Genomic DNA, 18606 nt, shown 5'->3' on the forward strand with positions numbered 1-18606 from the left:
ATGTTTGATGTCCTACTTTAGGTATAGTATGTTTGATGTCCTACTTTAGGTATAGTATGTTTGATGTCCTACTTTAGGTATAGTATGTTTGATGTCCTACTTTAGGTATAGTATGTTTGATGTCCTACTTTAGGTATTGTATGTTTGATGTCCTACTTTAGGTATAGTATGTTTAATGTCCTACTTTAGGTATTGTATGTTTGATGTCCTACTTTAGGTATAGTATGTTTGATGTCCTACTTTAGGTATAGTATGTTTGATGTCCTACTTTAGGTATAGTATGTTTGATGTCCTACTTTAGGTATTGTATGTTTGATGTCCTACTTTAGGTATAGTATGTTTGATGTCCTACTTTAGGTATTGTATGTTTGATGTCCTACTTTAGGTATAGTATGTTTGATGTCCTACTTTAGGTATAGTATGTTTGATGTCCTACTTTAGGTATAGTATGTTTGATGTCCTACTTTAGGTATAGTATGTTTGATGTCCTACTTTAGGTATAGTATGTTTGATGTCCTACTTTAGGTATAGTATGTTTGATGTCCTACTTTAGGTATAGTATGTTTGATGTCCTACTTTAGGTATAGTATGTTTGATGTCCTACTTTAGGTATAGTATGTTTGATGTCCTACTTTAGGTATTGTATGTTTGATGTCCTACTTTAGGTATAGTATGTTTGATGTCCTACTTTAGGTATAGTATGTTTGATGTCCTACTTTAGGTATAGTATGTTTGATGTCCTACTTTAGGTATAGTATGTTTGATGTCCTACTTTAGGTATAGTATGTTTGATGTCCTACTTTAGGTATTGTATGTTTGATGTCCTACTTTAGGTATAGTATGTTTAATGTCCTACTTTAGGTATTGTATGTTTGATGTCCTACTTTAGGTATAGTATGTTTGATGTCCTACTTTAGGTATAGTATGTTTGATGTCCTACTTTAGGTATAGTATGTTTGATGTCCTACTTTAGGTATTGTATGTTTGATGTCCTACTTTAGGTATAGTATGTTTGATGTCCTACTTTAGGTATTGTATGTTTGATGTCCTACTTTAGGTATAGTATGTTTGATGTCCTACTTTAGGTATAGTATGTTTGATGTCCTACTTTAGGTATAGTATGTTTGATGTCCTACTTTAGGTATAGTATGTTTGATGTCCTACTTTAGGTATTGTATGTTTGATGTCCTACTTTAGGTATAGTATGTTTGATGTCCTACTTTAGGTATAGTATGTTTGATGTCCTACTTTAGGTATAGTATGTTTGATGTCCTACTTTAGGTATAGTATGTTTGATGTCCTACTTTAGGTATAGTATGTTTGATGTCCTACTTTAGGTATTGTATGTTTGATGTCCTACTTTAGGTATAGTATGTTTGATGTCCTACTTTAGGTATAGTATGTTTGATGTCCTACTTTAGGTATAGTATGTTTGATGTCCTACTTGAGGTATTGTATGTTTGATGTCCTACTTTAGGTATAGTATGTTTGATGTCCTACTTTAGGTATAGTATGTTTGATGTCCTACTTTAGGTATAGTATGTTTGATGTCCTACTTGAGGTATTGTATGTTTGATGTCCTACTTTAGGTATAGTATGTTTGATGTCCTACTTTAGGTATAGTATGTTTGATGTCCTACTTTAGGTATAGTATGTTTGATGTCCTACTTTAGGTATAGTATGTTTGATGTCCTACTTTAGGTATAGTATGTTTGATGTCCTACTTTAGGTATAGTATGTTTGATGTCCTACTTTAGGTATTGTATGTTTGATGTCCTACTTTAGGTATAGTATGTTTGATGTCCTACTTTAGGTATAGTATGTTTGATGTCCTACTTTAGGTATAGTATGTCTGATGTCCTACTTTAGGTATAGTATGTTTGATGTCCTACTTTAGGTATAGTATGTTTGATGTCCTACTTTAGGTATAGTATGTTTGATGTCCTACTTTAGGTATACAAATGTAGTATGTTTGATGTCCTACTTTAGGTATACAAATGTAGTATGTTTGATGTCCTACTTTAGGTATAGTATGTTTGATGTCCTACTTTAGGTATAGTATGTTTAATGTCCTACTTTAGGTATAGTATGTTTGATGTCCTACTTTAGGTATAGTATGTTTGATGTCCTACTTTAGGTATAGTATGTTTGATGTCCTACTTTAGGTATAGTATGTTTGATGTCCTACTTTAGGTATAGTATGTTTAATGTCCTACTTTAGGTATTGTATGTTTGATGTCCTACTTTAGGTATAGTATGTTTGATGTCCTACTTTAGGTATTGTATGTTTGATGTCCTACTTTAGGTATAGTATGTTTGATGTCCTACTTTAGGTATACAAATGTAGTATGTTTGATGTCCTACTTTAGGTATAGTATGTCTGATGTCCTACTTTAGGTATACAAATGTAGTATGTTTGATGTCCTACTTTAGGTATAGTATGTTTGATGTCCTACTTTAGGTATAGTATGTTTGATGTCCTACTTTAGGTATAGTATGTTTGATGTCCTACTTTAGGTATAGTATGTTTGATGTCCTACTTTAGGTATAGTATGTTTAATGTCCTACTTTAGGTATTGTATGTTTGATGTCCTACTTTAGGTATTGTATGTTTGATGTCCTACTTTAGGTATAGTATGTTTGATGTCCTACTTTAGGTATAGTATGTTTGATGTCCTACTTTAGGTATTGTATGTTTGATGTCCTACTTTAGGTATTGTATGTTTGATGTCCTACTTTAGGTATAGTATGTTTGATGTCCTACTTTAGGTATAGTATGTTTGATGTCCTACTTTAGGTATAGTATGTTTGATGTCCTACTTTAGGTATAGTATGTTTGATGTCCTACTTTAGGTATTGTATGTTTGATGTCCTACTTTAGGTATACAAATGTAGTATGTTTGATGTCCTACTTTAGGTATAGTATGTTTGATGTCCTACTTTAGGTATAGTATGTTTGATGTCCTACTTTAGGTATAGTATGTTTGATGTCCTACTTTAGGTATAGTATGTTTGATGTCCTACTTTAGGTATAGTATGTTTGATGTCCTACTTTAGGTATAGTATGTTTGATGTCCTACTTTAGGTATAGTATGTTTGATGTCCTACTTTAGGTATAGTATGTTTGATGTCCTACTTTAGGTATAGTATGTTTGATGTCCTACTTTAGGTATAGTATGTTTGATGTCCTACTTTAGGTATTGTATGTTTGATGTCCTACTTTAGGTATAGTATGTTTAATGTCCTACTTTAGGTATTGTATGTTTGATGTCCTACTTTAGGTATAGTATGTTTGATGTCCTACTTTAGGTATAGTATGTTTGATGTCCTACTTTAGGTATAGTATGTTTGATGTCCTACTTTAGGTATTGTATGTTTGTTGTCCTACTTTAGGTATAGTATGTTTGATGTCCTACTTTAGGTATTGTATGTTTGATGTCCTACTTTAGGTATAGTATGTTTGATGTCCTACTTTAGGTATAGTATGTTTGATGTCCTACTTTAGGTATAGTATGTTTGATGTCCTACTTTAGGTATAGTATGTTTGATGTCCTACTTTAGGTATAGTATGTTTGATGTCCTACTTTAGGTATAGTATGTTTGATGTCCTACTTTAGGTATAGTATGTTTGATGTCCTACTTTAGGTATAGTATGTTTGATGTCCTACTTTAGGTATAGTATGTTTGATGTCCTACTTGAGGTATTGTATGTTTGATGTCCTACTTTAGGTATAGTATGTTTGATGTCCTACTTTAGGTATAGTATGTTTGATGTCCTACTTTAGGTATAGTATGTTTGATGTCCTACTTTAGGTATAGTATGTTTGATGTCCTACTTTAGGTATAGTATGTTTGATGTCCTACTTTAGGTATAGTATGTTTGATGTCCTACTTTAGGTATTGTATGTTTGATGTCCTACTTTAGGTATAGTATGTTTGATGTCCTACTTTAGGTATAGTATGTTTGATGTCCTACTTTAGGTATAGTATGTTTGATGTCCTACTTTAGGTATAGTATGTTTGATGTCCTACTTTAGGTATAGTATGTTTGATGTCCTACTTTAGGTATTGTATGTTTGATGTCCTACTTTAGGTATAGTATGTTTGATGTCCTACTTTAGGTATAGTATGTTTGATGTCCTACTTTAGGTATAGTATGTTTGATGTCCTACTTGAGGTATTGTATGTTTGATGTCCTACTTTAGGTATAGTATGTTTGATGTCCTACTTTAGGTATAGTATGTTTGATGTCCTACTTTAGGTATAGTATGTTTGATGTCCTACTTTAGGTATAGTATGTTTGATGTCCTACTTTAGGTATTGTATGTTTGATGTCCTACTTTAGGTATAGTATGTTTGATGTCCTACTTTAGGTATAGTATGTTTGATGTCCTACTTTAGGTATAGTATGTTTGATGTCCTACTTTAGGTATAGTATGTTTGATGTCCTACTTTAGGTATAGTGTGTTTGATGTCCTACTTTAGGTATTGTATGTTTGATGTCCTACTTTAGGTATAGTATGTTTGATGTCCAACTTTAGGTATAGTATGTTTGATGTCCTACTTTAGGTATTGTATGTTTGATGTCCTACTTTAGGTATAGTATGTTTGATGTCCTACTTTAGGTATAGTATGTTTGATGTCCTACTTTAGGTATAGTATGTTTGATGTCCTACTTTAGGTATTGTATGTTTGATGTCCTACTTTAGGTATTGTATGTTTGATGTCCTACTTTAGGTATAGTATGTTTGATGTCCTACTTTAGGTATAGTATGTTTGATGTCCTACTTTAGGTATAGTATGTTTGATGTCCTACTTTAGGTATAGTATGTTTGATGTCCTACTTTAGGTATAGTATGTTTGATGTCCTACTTTAGGTATAGTATGTTTGATGTCCTACTTTAGGTATAGTATGTTTGATGTCCTACTTTAGGTATAGTATGTTTGATGTCCTACTTTAGGTATAGTATGTTTGATGTCCTACTTTAGGTATAGTATGTTTGATGTCCTACTTTAGGTATAGTATGTTTGATGTCCTACTTTAGGTATTGTATGTTTGATGTCCTACTTTAGGTATAGTATGTTTGATGTCCTACTTTAGGTATTGTATGTTTGATGTCCTACTTTAGGTATAGTATGTTTGATGTCGTACTTTAGGTATTGTATGTTTGATGTCCTACTTTAGGTATAGTATGTTTGATGTCCTACTTTAGGTATAGTATGTTTGATGTCCTACTTTAGGTATAGTATGTTTGATGTCCTACTTTAGGTATAGTATGTTTGATGTCCTACTTTAGGTATAGTATGTTTGATGTCCTACTTTAGGTATAGTATGTTTGATGTCCTACTTTAGGTATAGTATGTTTGATGTCCTACTTTAGGTATAGTATGTTTGATGTCCTACTTTAGGTATAGTATGTTTAATGTCCTACTTTAGGTATTGTATGTTTGATGTCCTACTTTAGGTATTGTATGTTTGATGTCCTACTTTAGGTATAGTATGTTTGATGTCCTACTTTAGGTATAGTATGTTTGATGTCCTACTTTAGGTATAGTATGTTTGATGTCCTACTTTAGGTATTGTATGTTTGATGTCCTACTTTAGGTATAGTATGTTTGATGTCCTACTTTAGGTATAGTATGTTTGATGTCCTACTTTAGGTATAGTATGTTTGATGTCCTACTTTAGGTATAGTATGTTTGATGTCCTACTTTAGGTATAGTATGTTTGATGTCCTACTTTAGGTATAGTATGTTTGATGTCCTACTTTAGGTATAGTATGTTTGATGTCCTACTTTAGGTATAGTATGTTTGATGTCCTACTTTAGGTATAGTATGTTTGATGTCCTACTTTAGGTATAGTATGTTTGATGTCCTACTTTAGGTATTGTATGTTTGATGTCCTACTTTAGGTATTGTATGTTTGATGTCCTACTTTAGGTATAGTATGTTTGATGTCCTACTTTAGGTATAGTATGTTTGATGTCCTACTTTAGGTATAGTATGTTTGATGTCCTACTTTAGGTATAGTATGTTTGATGTCCTACTTTAGGTATAGTATGTTTGATGTCCTACTTTAGGTATAGTATGTTTGATGTCCTACTTTAGGTATAGTATGTTTGATGTCCTACTTTAGGTATTGTATGTTTGATGTCCTACTTTAGGTATTGTATGTTTGATGTCCTACTTTAGGTATAGTATGTTTGATGTCCTACTTTAGGTATAGTATGTTTGATGTCCTACTTTAGGTATAGTATGTTTGATGTCCTACTTTAGGTATAGTATGTTTGATGTCCTACTTTAGGTATAGTATGTTTGATGTCCTACTTTAGGTATAGTATGTTTGATGTCCTACTTTAGGTATAGTATGTTTGATGTCCTACTTTAGGTATTGTATGTTTGATGTCCTACTTTAGGTATAGTATGTTTGATGTCCTACTTTAGGTATTGTATGTTTGATGTCCTACTTTAGGTATAGTATGTTTGATGTCCTACTTTAGGTATAGTATGTTTGATGTCCTACTTTAGGTATAGTATGTTTGATGTCCTACTTTAGGTATTGTATGTTTGATGTCCTACTTTAGGTATAGTATGTTTGATGTCCTACTTTAGGTATAGTATGTTTGATGTCCTACTTTAGGTATAGTATGTTTGATGTCCTACTTTAGGTATAGTATGTTTGATGTCCTACTTTAGGTATAGTATGTTTGATGTCCTACTTTAGGTATAGTATGTTTGATGTCCTACTTTAGGTATAGTATGTTTGATGTCCTACTTTAGGTATAGTATGTTTGATGTCCTACTTTAGGTATAGTATGTTTGATGTCCTACTTTAGGTATAGTATGTTTGATGTCATACTTTAGGTATTGTATGTTTGATGTCCTACTTTAGGTATAGTGTGTTTGATGTCCTACTTTAGGTATACAAATGTAGTATGTTTGATGTCCTACTTTAGGTATAGTATGTTTGATGTCCTACTTTAGGTATAGTATGTTTGATGTCCTACTTTAGGTATAGTATGTTTGATGTCCTACTTTAGGTATAGTATGTTTGATGTCGTACTTTTGGTATAGTATGTTTGATGTCCTACTTTAGGTATAGTATGTTTGATGTCCTACTTTAGGTATAGTATGTTTGATGTCCTACTTTAGGTATTGTATGTTTGATGTCCTACTTTAGGTATAGTATGTTTGATGTCCTACTTTAGGTATAGTATGTTTGATGTCCTACTTTAGGTATTGTATGTTTGATGTCCTACTTTAGGTATAGTATGTTTGATGTCCTACTTTAGGTATAGTGTGTTTGATGTCCTACTTTAGGTATAGTATGTTTGATGTCCTACTTTAGGTATAGTATGTTTGATGTCCTACTTTAGGTATTGTATGTTTGATGTCCTACTTTAGGTATAGTATGTTTGATGTCCTACTTTAGGTATAGTATGTTTGATGTCCTACTTTAGGTATAGTATGTTTGATGTCGTACTTTAGGTATAGTATGTTTGATGTCCTACTTTAGGTATAGTATGTTTGATGTCCTACTTTAGGTATAGTATGTTTGATGTCCTACTTTAGGTATTGTATGTTTGATGTCCTACTTTAGGTATAGTATGTTTGATGTCCTACTTTAGGTATAGTATGTTTGATGTCCTACTTTAGGTATAGTATATTTGATGTCCTACTTTAGGTATTGTATGTTTGATGTCCTACTTTAGGTATAGTATGTTTGATGTCCTACTTTAGGTATAGTATGTTTGATGTCCTACTTTAGGTATTGTATGTTTGGTGTCCTACTTTAGGTATAGTATGTTTGATGTCCTACTTTAGGTATAGTATGTTTGATGTCCTACTTTAGGTATAGTATGTTTGATGTCCTACTTTAGGTATAGTATGTTTGATGTCCTACTTTAGGTATAGTATGTTTGATGTCCTACTTTAGGTATAGTATGTTTGATGTCCTACTTTAGGTATAGTATGTTTGATGTCCTACTTTAGGTATAGTATGTTTGATGTCCTACTTTAGGTATAGTATGTTTGATGTCCTACTTTAGGTATTGTATGTTTGATGTCCTACTTTAGGTATAGTATGTTTGATGTCCTACTTTAGGTATAGTATGTTTGATGTCCTACTTTAGGTATAGTATGTTTGATGTCCTACTTTAGGTATAGTATGTTTGATGTCCTACTTTAGGTATAGTATGTTTGATGTCCTACTTTAGGTATAGTATGTTTGATGTCCTACTTTAGGTATAGTATGTTTGATGTCCTACTTTAGGTATAGTATGTTTGATGTCCTACTTTAGGTATAGTATGTTTGATGTCCTACTTTAGGTATAGTATGTTTGATGTCCTACTTTAGGTATAGTATGTTTGATGTCCTACTTTAGGTATTGTATGTTTGATGTCCTACTTTAGGTATAGTATGTTTGATGTCCTACTTTAGGTATAGTATGTTTGATGTCCTACTTTAGGTATTGTATGTTTGATGTCCTACTTTAGGTATAGTATGTTTGATGTCCTACTTTAGGTATAGTATGTTTGATGTCCTACTTTAGGTATAGTATGTTTGATGTCCTACTTTAGGTATAGTATGTTTGATGTCCTACTTTAGGTATTGTATGTTTGATGTCCTACTTTAGGTATAGTATGTTTGATGTCCTACTTTAGGTATACAAATGTAGTATGTTTGATGTCCTACTTTAGGTATACAAATGTAGTATGTTTGATGTCCTACTTTAGGTATACAAATGTAGTATGTTTGATGTCCTACTTTAGGTATACAAATGTAGTATGTTTGATGTCCTACTTTAGGTATAGTATGTTTGATGTCCTACTTTAGAAAGGTAATGTTATGTGTACTGTATTTGATGGCCTTACACCAAGGAATCATGACTGACTTTCACATCAACACAGGATGTGTGATTGGTTTATGTAGACAGCCTTGTATGAGAGTCACATTACTTCCAGGTAGGCTAATTTTAGAACATGTCCTCTAGAAGAGTTCCTGATAGTTATGAGTATTTGACCCTTAACCCTTAACCTTTGACATTGACAGGTTTGCTCAGTACTTGAAAGTCTTGAAATAGAATACCAAAGAGACGAAGACTGGTGTGGTGGAGGAGAGAAAGGACCAACAAGTGAACAACTGATCAATCAGATGATCACCAAGCATTTAGAACAAAAAGAAGCATTTCTGAAAGCTTGTACACTTGCCAGACGAAATGCTGAGGTCTTTTTGAAATATGTCAATAGAAGTAATTACAATCAGCCGGGAACATTAGTCAATCGGGGTAGCAGAGGACCGGAAGCTACTGTCAAAGGTAAATTACTAAAACTTTCAAAGTACATGATATTGTTGTACGTTTAACAAAGTACTAGCAATAGACTTGATGTGGGTTTTTTTTTTCACTTCATGTTTTGTTATAGCTATTGTGTTAAAAAAAGACCAAAAACAAAACATATAAAAATTTATTTGTTATCATTATCTATACTGGTTTTAGAACCTTGGCAACATTTCAGATAATTATGACAATAAATCTTTTGTAGATACTGCTAAGATAGGTTTTACCTAGGTTATCATTCCCACCAAAATAATATGGTTGTTGTAGACACTGCTAAGATAGGTTTTACCTAGGTTATCATTCCCACCAAAATAATACGGTTGTTGTAGACACTGCTAAGATAGGTTTTACCTAGGTTATCATTCCCACCAAAATAATATGGTTGTTGTAGACACTGCTAAGATAGATTTTACCTAGGTTATCATTCCCACCAAAATAATATGGTTGTTGAACCAGGGTAGTACACAAATGAAAGTATAATAAAAATGACTTCTGATAACAAACTATCAAAAGTGTGAAGGAAGGTCATAATCAAAAGGAAGTTGACAATGTTCGTTATTTCATTTGTGTTTCACAAGTAATAGTCATTTTTATACAAACCAACATTAGATGGAGAGGCAAGAGATTGTGGTAAGACTGCATATGGGAACAAAGGTTTACCTACATTTACCTACATTTACCTACTAGTAGGTTTTGTCCTTGAAACTAAATCAATTGATGGATTGAAATCAAAGCCAGGGAGTGTTTCTATTGTTAACAGTTATCTTAACAAAAAACCTATCAACTTTCTACAACGTGTTTGTTTATTGGTCAATGTCAACTTATCTAAACATATCAATTGCACCAGTCACTCAATCAAATCTGTAAAGGGCCACTTAGCTAGAAGGACACAATGTAAAATAATGATCAGAAATACAACCCCTTTCACTGAACTGTTATAACTTAGTGTGTAAATAATGAAATACAATCTCTTTCACTGAACTGTTACAACTTAGTGTGTAAATAATGAAATACAATCTCTTTCACTGAACTGTTACAACTTAGTGTGTAAATAATGAAATACAATCTCTTTCACTGAACTGTTACAACTTAGTGTGTAAATAATGAAATACAATCTCTTTCACTGAACTGTTACAACTTAGTGTGTAAATAATGAAATACAATCTCTTTCACTGAACTGTTACAACTTAGTGTGTAAATAATGAAATACAATCTCTTTCACTGAACTGTTATAACTTAGTGTGTAAATAATGAAATACAATCTCTTTCACTGAACTGTTACAACTTAGTGTGTAAATAATGAAATACAATCTCTTTCACTGAACTGTTACAACTTAGTGTGTAAATAATGAAATACAATCTCTTTCACTGAACTGTTATAACTTAGTGTGTAAATAATGAAATACAATCTCTTTCACTGAACTGTTACAACTTAGTGTGTAAATAATGAAATACAATCTCTTTCACTGAACTGTTACAACTTAGTGTGTAAATAATGAAATACAATCTCTTTCACTGAACTGTTATAACTTAGTGTGTAAATAATGAAATACAATCTCTTTCACTGAACTGTTATAACTTAGTGTGTAAATAATGAAATACAATCTCTTTCACTGAACTGTTACAACTTAGTGTGTAAATAATGAAATACAATCTCTTTCACTGAACTGTTACAACTTAGTGTGTAAATAATGAAATACAATCTCTTTCACTGAACTGTTACAACTTAGTGTGTAAATAATGAAATACAATCTCTTTCACTATACTGTAACTATACAGTAATATAAATCATAAGTATTAATCCTCATTTAATAGGTATTGTGTCATTAGCTATAGTAACATATATAGGTATTGTGTCATTAGTCTCCGCTGGACGAAGTCCGCGACGGGGACTTATGGATTGGGTTCCATCTGTCCGTGCGTCCGTCCGTCCGTCCGTCCGTCCGTCCGAAGCCGTTTCTTGGAGATGCCTGGACCGATTTTTTTCAAACTTGGTACAGGGGCAACATACAATGGCATACATATGCACGTCAATTTGTTTTATGATACGATCCAATATGGCCGACTAGCAGCCATTTTGTTTGCAAATTTTCCATGTCCAAAGCCATAACTCGGACATGCTTGAACAGATCTCGTTCAAAGTTGGTATTAGGACAGTGTTCTATGACATACATGTGCATATCCATTTTCATCATGATACGATCCAATATGGCTGCCTGGCAGCCATTTTGTTTGCGAATTTTCCATGTCCAAAGCCATAACTCAGACATGCTTTAACAGATCTCATTCAAAGTTGGTATTAGGACAGTGTTCTATGACGTACATGTGTATATTCATTGTTGTTGTGATACGATCCAATATGGCCGCCTGGTAGCCATTTTGTTTGTGATTTTTCTATGTCCAAAGCCATAACTCAGACATGCTTGAACATATCTCATTCAAAGTTGGTATTAGGACAGTGTTCTATGACATACATGTGCATATCCATTTTCGTCGTGGTATGATCCCCCATACCCAACCAATCCTTTATTGTTGTAGGCATGTTCCATGTCCAACAAGCAGACACAACATATCTAAGTGTGTTTGATTTAGGTTCACAAGTGTTGTTGCGTGATCAGAGTAGTGATAATTCCTTAAAATCCAATCATAGTGGGGACTATGTCATTCTCAATGACTTGTTAGCCAAAGTAACATACATAGGTATTGTGTCATTAGCTATAGTACCATACATAGGTATTGTGTCGTTAGCTATAGTAACATACATAGGTATTGTGTCATTAGCTATAGTAACATACATAGGTATTGTGTCATTAGCTACAGTAACATACATAGGTATTGTGTCATTAGCTATAGTAAAATACATAGGTATTGTGTCATTAGCTACAGTAACATACATAGGTATTGTGTCATTAGCTACAGTAACATACATAGGTATTGTGTCGTTAGCTACAGTAACATACATAGGTATTGTGTCGTTAGCTACAGTAACATACATAGATATTGTGTCATTAGCTATAGTAACATACATAGGTATTGTGTCATTAGCTATAGTAACATACATAGGTATTGTGTCATTAGCTATAGTAACATACATAGGTATTGTGTCATTAGCTATAGTACCATACATAGGTATTGTGTCATTAGCTACAGTATCATACATAGGTATTGTGTCATTAGCTACAGTATCATACATAGGTATTGTACCATTAGCTATAGTAAAATACATAGGTATTGTGTCGTTAGCTACAGTATCATACATAGGTATTGTGTCATTAGCTATAGTAAAATACATAGGTATTGTGTCATTAGCTATAGTAAAATACATAGGTATTGTGTCATTAGCTATAGTAACATACATAGGTATTGTGTCATTAGCTATAGTAACATACATAGATATTGTGTCGTTAGCTATAGTAAAATACATAGGTATTGTGTCATTAGCTATAGTAACATACATAGGTATTGTGTCATTAGCTACAGTAACATACATAGGTATTGTGTCATTAGCTACAGTATCATACATAGGTATTGTGTCGTTAGCTACATGTATAGTAACATACATAGGTATTGTGTCATTAGCTACAGTATCATACATAGGTATTGTGTCGTTAACTACATGTATAGTAACATACATAGGTATTGTACCATTAGCTACAGTAACATACATAGGTATTGTGTCGTTAGCTATTGTAACGTACATAGGTATTGTGTCATTAGCTATAGTAACATACATAGGTATTGTGTCATTAGCTATAGTAACATACATAGGTATTGTGTCGTTAGCTATAGTAAAATACATAGGTATTGTGTCGTTAGCTATAGTAACATACATAGATATTGTGTCGTTAGCTATAGTAACATACATAGATATTGTGTCATTAGCTATAGTAACATACATAGGTATTGTGTCATTAGCTATAGTAACATACATAGGTATTGTGTCGTTAGCTATAGTAACATACATAGATATTGTGTCGTTAGCTATAGTAACATACATAGGTATTGTGTCGTTAGCTACAGTATCATACATAGGTATTGTGTCATTAGCTATAGTAACATACATAGGTATTGTGTCATTAGCTACAGTAACATACATAGGTATTGTGTCATTAGCTACAGTAACATACATAGGTATTGTGTCATTAGCTATAGTAACATACATAGGTATTGTGTCATTAGCTACAGTAACATACATAGGTATTGTGTCATTAGCTACAGTAACATACATAGGTATTGTGTCATTAGCTATAGTAACATACATAGGTATTGTGTCATTAGCTATAGTATCATACATAGGTATTGTGTCATTAGCTATAGTAACATACATAGGTATTGTGTCATTAGCTATAGTAACATACATAGATATTGTGTCGTTAGCTATAGTAACATACATAGATATTGTGTCATTAGCTACAGTAACATACATAGGTATTGTGTCATTAGCTATAGTAACATACATAGATATTGTGTCGTTAGCTATAGTAACATACATAGATATTGTGTCATTAGCTACAGTAACATACATAGGTATTGTGTCATTAGCTATAGTAACATACATAGGTATTGTGTCATTAGCTATAGTACCATACATAGGTATTTTACCATTAGCTACAGTATCATACATAGGTATTGTGTCATTAGCTACAGTAACATACATAGGTATTGTGTCATTAGCTATAGTAAAATACATAGGTATTGTGTCATTAGCTATAGTAACATACATAGGTATTGTGCATTAGCTACAGTATCATACATAGGTATTGTGTTGTTAGCTATAGTAACATACATAGGTATTGTGTCATTAGCTACAGTAACATACATAGGTATTGTGTCATTAGCTACAGTAACATACATAGGTATTGTGTCATTAGCTATAGTAACATACATAGGTATTGTGTCATTAGCTATAGTATCATACATAGGTATTGTGTCATTAGCTATAGTAACATACATAGGTATTGTGTCATTAGCTATAGTAACATACATAGATATTGTGTCGTTAGCTATAGTAACATACATAGATATTGTGTCATTAGCTACAGTAACATACATAGGTATTGTGTCATTAGCTATAGTAACATACATAGGTATTGTGTCATTAGCTATAGTATCATACATAGGTATTGTGTCATTAGCTATAGTAACATACATAGGTATTGTGTCATTAGCTATAGTAACATACATAGATATTGTGTCGTTAGCTATAGTAACATACATAGATATTGTGTCATTAGCTACAGTAACATACATAGGTATTGTGTCATTAGCTATAGTAACATACATAGATATTGTGTCGTTAGCTATAGTAACATACATAGATATTGTGTCATTAGCTACAGTAACATACATAGGTATTGTGTCATTAGCTATAGTAACATACATAGGTATTGTGTCATTAGCTATAGTACCATACATAGGTATTTTACCATTAGCTACAGTATCATACATAGGTATTGTGTCATTAGCTACAGTAACATACATAGGTATTGTGTCATTAGCTATAGTAAAATACATAGGTATTGTGTCATTAGCTATAGTAACATACATAGGTATTGTGCATTAGCTACAGTATCATACATAGGTATTGTGTTGTTAGCTATAGTAACATACATAGGTATTGTGTCATTAGCTACAGTATCATACATAGGTATTGTGTTGTTAGCTATAGTAACATACATAGGTATTGTGCATTAGCTACAGTATCATACATAGGTATTGTGTTGTTAGCTATAGTAAAATACATAGGTATTGTGTCATTAGCTATAGTAACATACATAGGTATTGTGTCATTAGCTATAGTAACATACATAGGTATTGTGTCATTAGCTACAGTAACATACATAGGTATTGTGTCATTAGCTATAGTAACATACATAGATATTGTGTCATTAGCTATAGTAAAATACATAGGTATTGTGTCATTAGCTATAGTAACATACATAGGTATTGTGTCGTTAGCTATAGTAAAATACATAGGTATTGTGTCATTAGCTATAGTAACATACATAGGTATTGTGTCATTAGCTATAGTAACATACATAGATATTGTGTCATTAGCTATAGTAAAATACATAGGTATTGTGTCATTAGCTATAGTAACATACATAGGTATTGTGTCGTTAGCTATAGTAACATACATAGGTATTGTGTCGTTAGCTATAGTAACATACATAGGTATTGTGTTGTTAGCTATAGTAAAATACATAGGTATTGTGTCATTAGCTATAGTAAAATACATAGGTATTGTGTCATTAGCTATTGTAACATACATAGGTATTGTGTCGTTAGCTATAGTAACATACATAGGTATTGTGTCGTTAGCTATAGTAACATACATAGGTATTGTGTCGTTAGCTATAGTAACATACATAGGTATTGTGTCATTAGCTATAGTAAAATACATAGGTATTGTGTCATTAGCTATAGTAACATACATAGGTATTGTGTCATTAGCTACAGTATCATACATAGGTATTGTACCATTAGCTACAGTAACATACATAGGTATTGTGGCATTAGCTATAGTACCATACATAGGTATTGTGTCGTTAGCTAAAGTAACATACATAGGTATTGTGGCATTAGCTATAGTACCATACATAGGTATTGTGTCGTTAGCTAAAGTAACATACATAGGTATTGTGTCATTAGCTATAGTAACATACATAGGTATTGTGCATTAGCTACAGTATCATACATAGGTATTGTGTCATTAGCTACAGTAACATACATAGGTATTGTACCATTAGCTAAAGTAACATACATAGGTATTGTGTTGTTAGGTATAGTAACATACATAGGTATTGTGTCGTTAGCTACAGTAACATACATAGGTATTGTACCATTAGCTAAAGTAACATACATAGGTATTGTGTTGTTAGGTATAGTAAAATACATAGGTATTGTGTCATTAGCTATAGTAACATACATAGGTATTGTGTCATTAGCTATAGTAACATACATAGATATTGTGTCATTAGCTACAGTATCATACATAGGTATTGTGTCATTAGCTATAGTAACATACATAGATATTGTGTCATTAGCTATAGTAAAATACATAGGTATTGTGTCGTTAGCTACAGTATCATACATAGGTATTGTGTCATTAGCTATAGTAACATACATAGGTATTGTGTCGTTAGCTATAGTAACATACATAGGTATTGTGTCATTAGCTATAGTAAAATACATAGGTATTGTGTCGTTAGCTATAGTAACATACATAGGTATTGTGTCGTTAGCTATAGTAACATACATAGGTATTGTGTCGTTAGCTATAGTAAAATACATAGGTATTGTGTCGTTAGCTATAGTAACATACATAGGTATTGTGTCGTTAGCTACAGTAACATACATAGGTATTGTGTCATTAGCTAAAGTAACATACATAGGTATTGTGTCATTAGCTACAGTAACATACATAGGTATTGTGTCATTAGCTAAAGTAACATACATAGGTATTGTGTCATTAGCTACAGTAACATACATAGGTATTGTGTCGTTAGCTATAGTAACATACATAGGTATTGTGTCATTAGCTACAGTAACATACATAGGTATTGTGCATTAGCTACAGTATCATACATAGGTATTGTGTTGTTAGCTACAGTATCATACATAGGTATTGTGCATTAGCTACAGTATCATACATAGGTATTGTGTCATTAGCTAAAGTAACATACATAGATATTGTGGCATTAGCTATAGTAACATACATAGGTATTGTGTCATTAGCTACAGTATCATACATAGGTATTGTACCATTAGCTACAGTAACATACATAGGTATTGTGTCATTAGCTATAGTAACATACATAGGTATTGTACCATTAGCTACAGTAACATACATAGGTATTGTGTCATTAGCTATAGTAACATACATAGGTATTGTGTCATTAGCTATAGTAACATACATAGGTATTGTGTCATTAGCTACAGTAACATACATAGGTATTGTGTCATTAGCTACAGTAACATACATAGGTATTGTGTCATTAGCTATAGTAACATACATAGGTATTGTGTCATTAGCTATAGTAACATACATAGGTATTGTGTCATTAGCTATAGTAACATACATAGGTATTGTGTCATTAGCTATAGTAACATACATAGGTATTGTGTCATTAGCTATAGTAACATACATAGATATTGTGTCATTAGCTATAGTAACATACATAAGTATTGTGTCGTTAGGTATAGTAAAATACATAGATATTGTGTCACTAGCTATAGTAACATACATAGATATTGTGGCATTAGCTATAGTAACATACATAGGTATTGTACCATTAGCTATAGTAACATACATAGATATTGTGTCATTAGCTATAGTAACATACATAGATATTGTGTCGTTAGCTATAGTAACATACATAGGTATTGTGTCATTAGCTATAGTAACATACATAGGTATTGTACCATTAGCTATAGTAACATACATAGATATTGTGTCATTAGCTATAGTAACATACATAGGTATTGTGTCATTAGCTATAGTAACATACATAGGTATTGTGTCATTAGCTATAGTAAAATACATAGGTATTGTGGCATTAGCTATAGTAACATACATAGGTATTGTGTCATTAGCTACAGTATCATACATAGGTATTGTACCATTAGCTACAGTAACATACATAGGTATTGTGTCATTAGCTATAGTAACATACATAGGTATTGTAGTATACTTTCATGTAAAAGTGATTTTATACATTGATTTATTATCTAAGTGAAGGAAATAAAACATGGAAAATAACAGTTACCTAATAGTGAAATGACTATACATGTACTTTCTGTCACTCTGTACATTTCAAAATCTCTGACATTAATGTGATCACCTTGCTAGAAATAAACTAGGGCTATTCCAAAATCCATACACTAGAAGTTGAACTAAACAGGTGACTAGTTTATGTTGGCAGTTAATTTGGGTGAGAGTAAACATAAACTTTATATCTGTGTTTGTCACTTCAAATCTTTGTCTGGTATTTTAGTCAAGAACCCTGCCACCCCTATTTGAATCATAGTGGTATCTTCCTGTAATTATTATTGGACTATTTTGAGAACTGTGCAGGTGGAAATGGTCAGGAATGAGAGTCATTTATCTTGGAAGTTAAAATAAGTCATTAACGATATAATGTCATAATGGAATGTAGCCATGAATGATTGGCATGGTGACCTCTGTGGTAGAATTGATACACCTCTACATCCTGACTTTGGTTGATATTGTACCAAAATAGTACAGATTTCTATACATGTAGATTT

General features: G+C 32.3%; 1 protein-coding gene across 1 annotated transcript in view; it reads left to right on the forward strand.

The window, feature by feature from the left end:
- Positions 1-18606, forward strand: part of LOC144451069 (triple functional domain protein-like) — a 365406-nt gene that overhangs the window by 27129 nt on the left and 319671 nt on the right. The window contains exon 8 of the mRNA XM_078141839.1: positions 9054-9318. Coding sequence (XP_077997965.1) covers positions 9054-9318 — 265 coding nt within the window. The remainder of the gene's footprint in view (positions 1-9053; positions 9319-18606) is intronic.

The sequence above is a fragment of the Glandiceps talaboti genome, chromosome 20, assembly GCF_964340395.1.
Source record: "Glandiceps talaboti chromosome 20, keGlaTala1.1, whole genome shotgun sequence".
In the NCBI taxonomy this organism is placed as follows: Eukaryota; Metazoa; Hemichordata; class Enteropneusta; family Spengelidae; genus Glandiceps; species Glandiceps talaboti.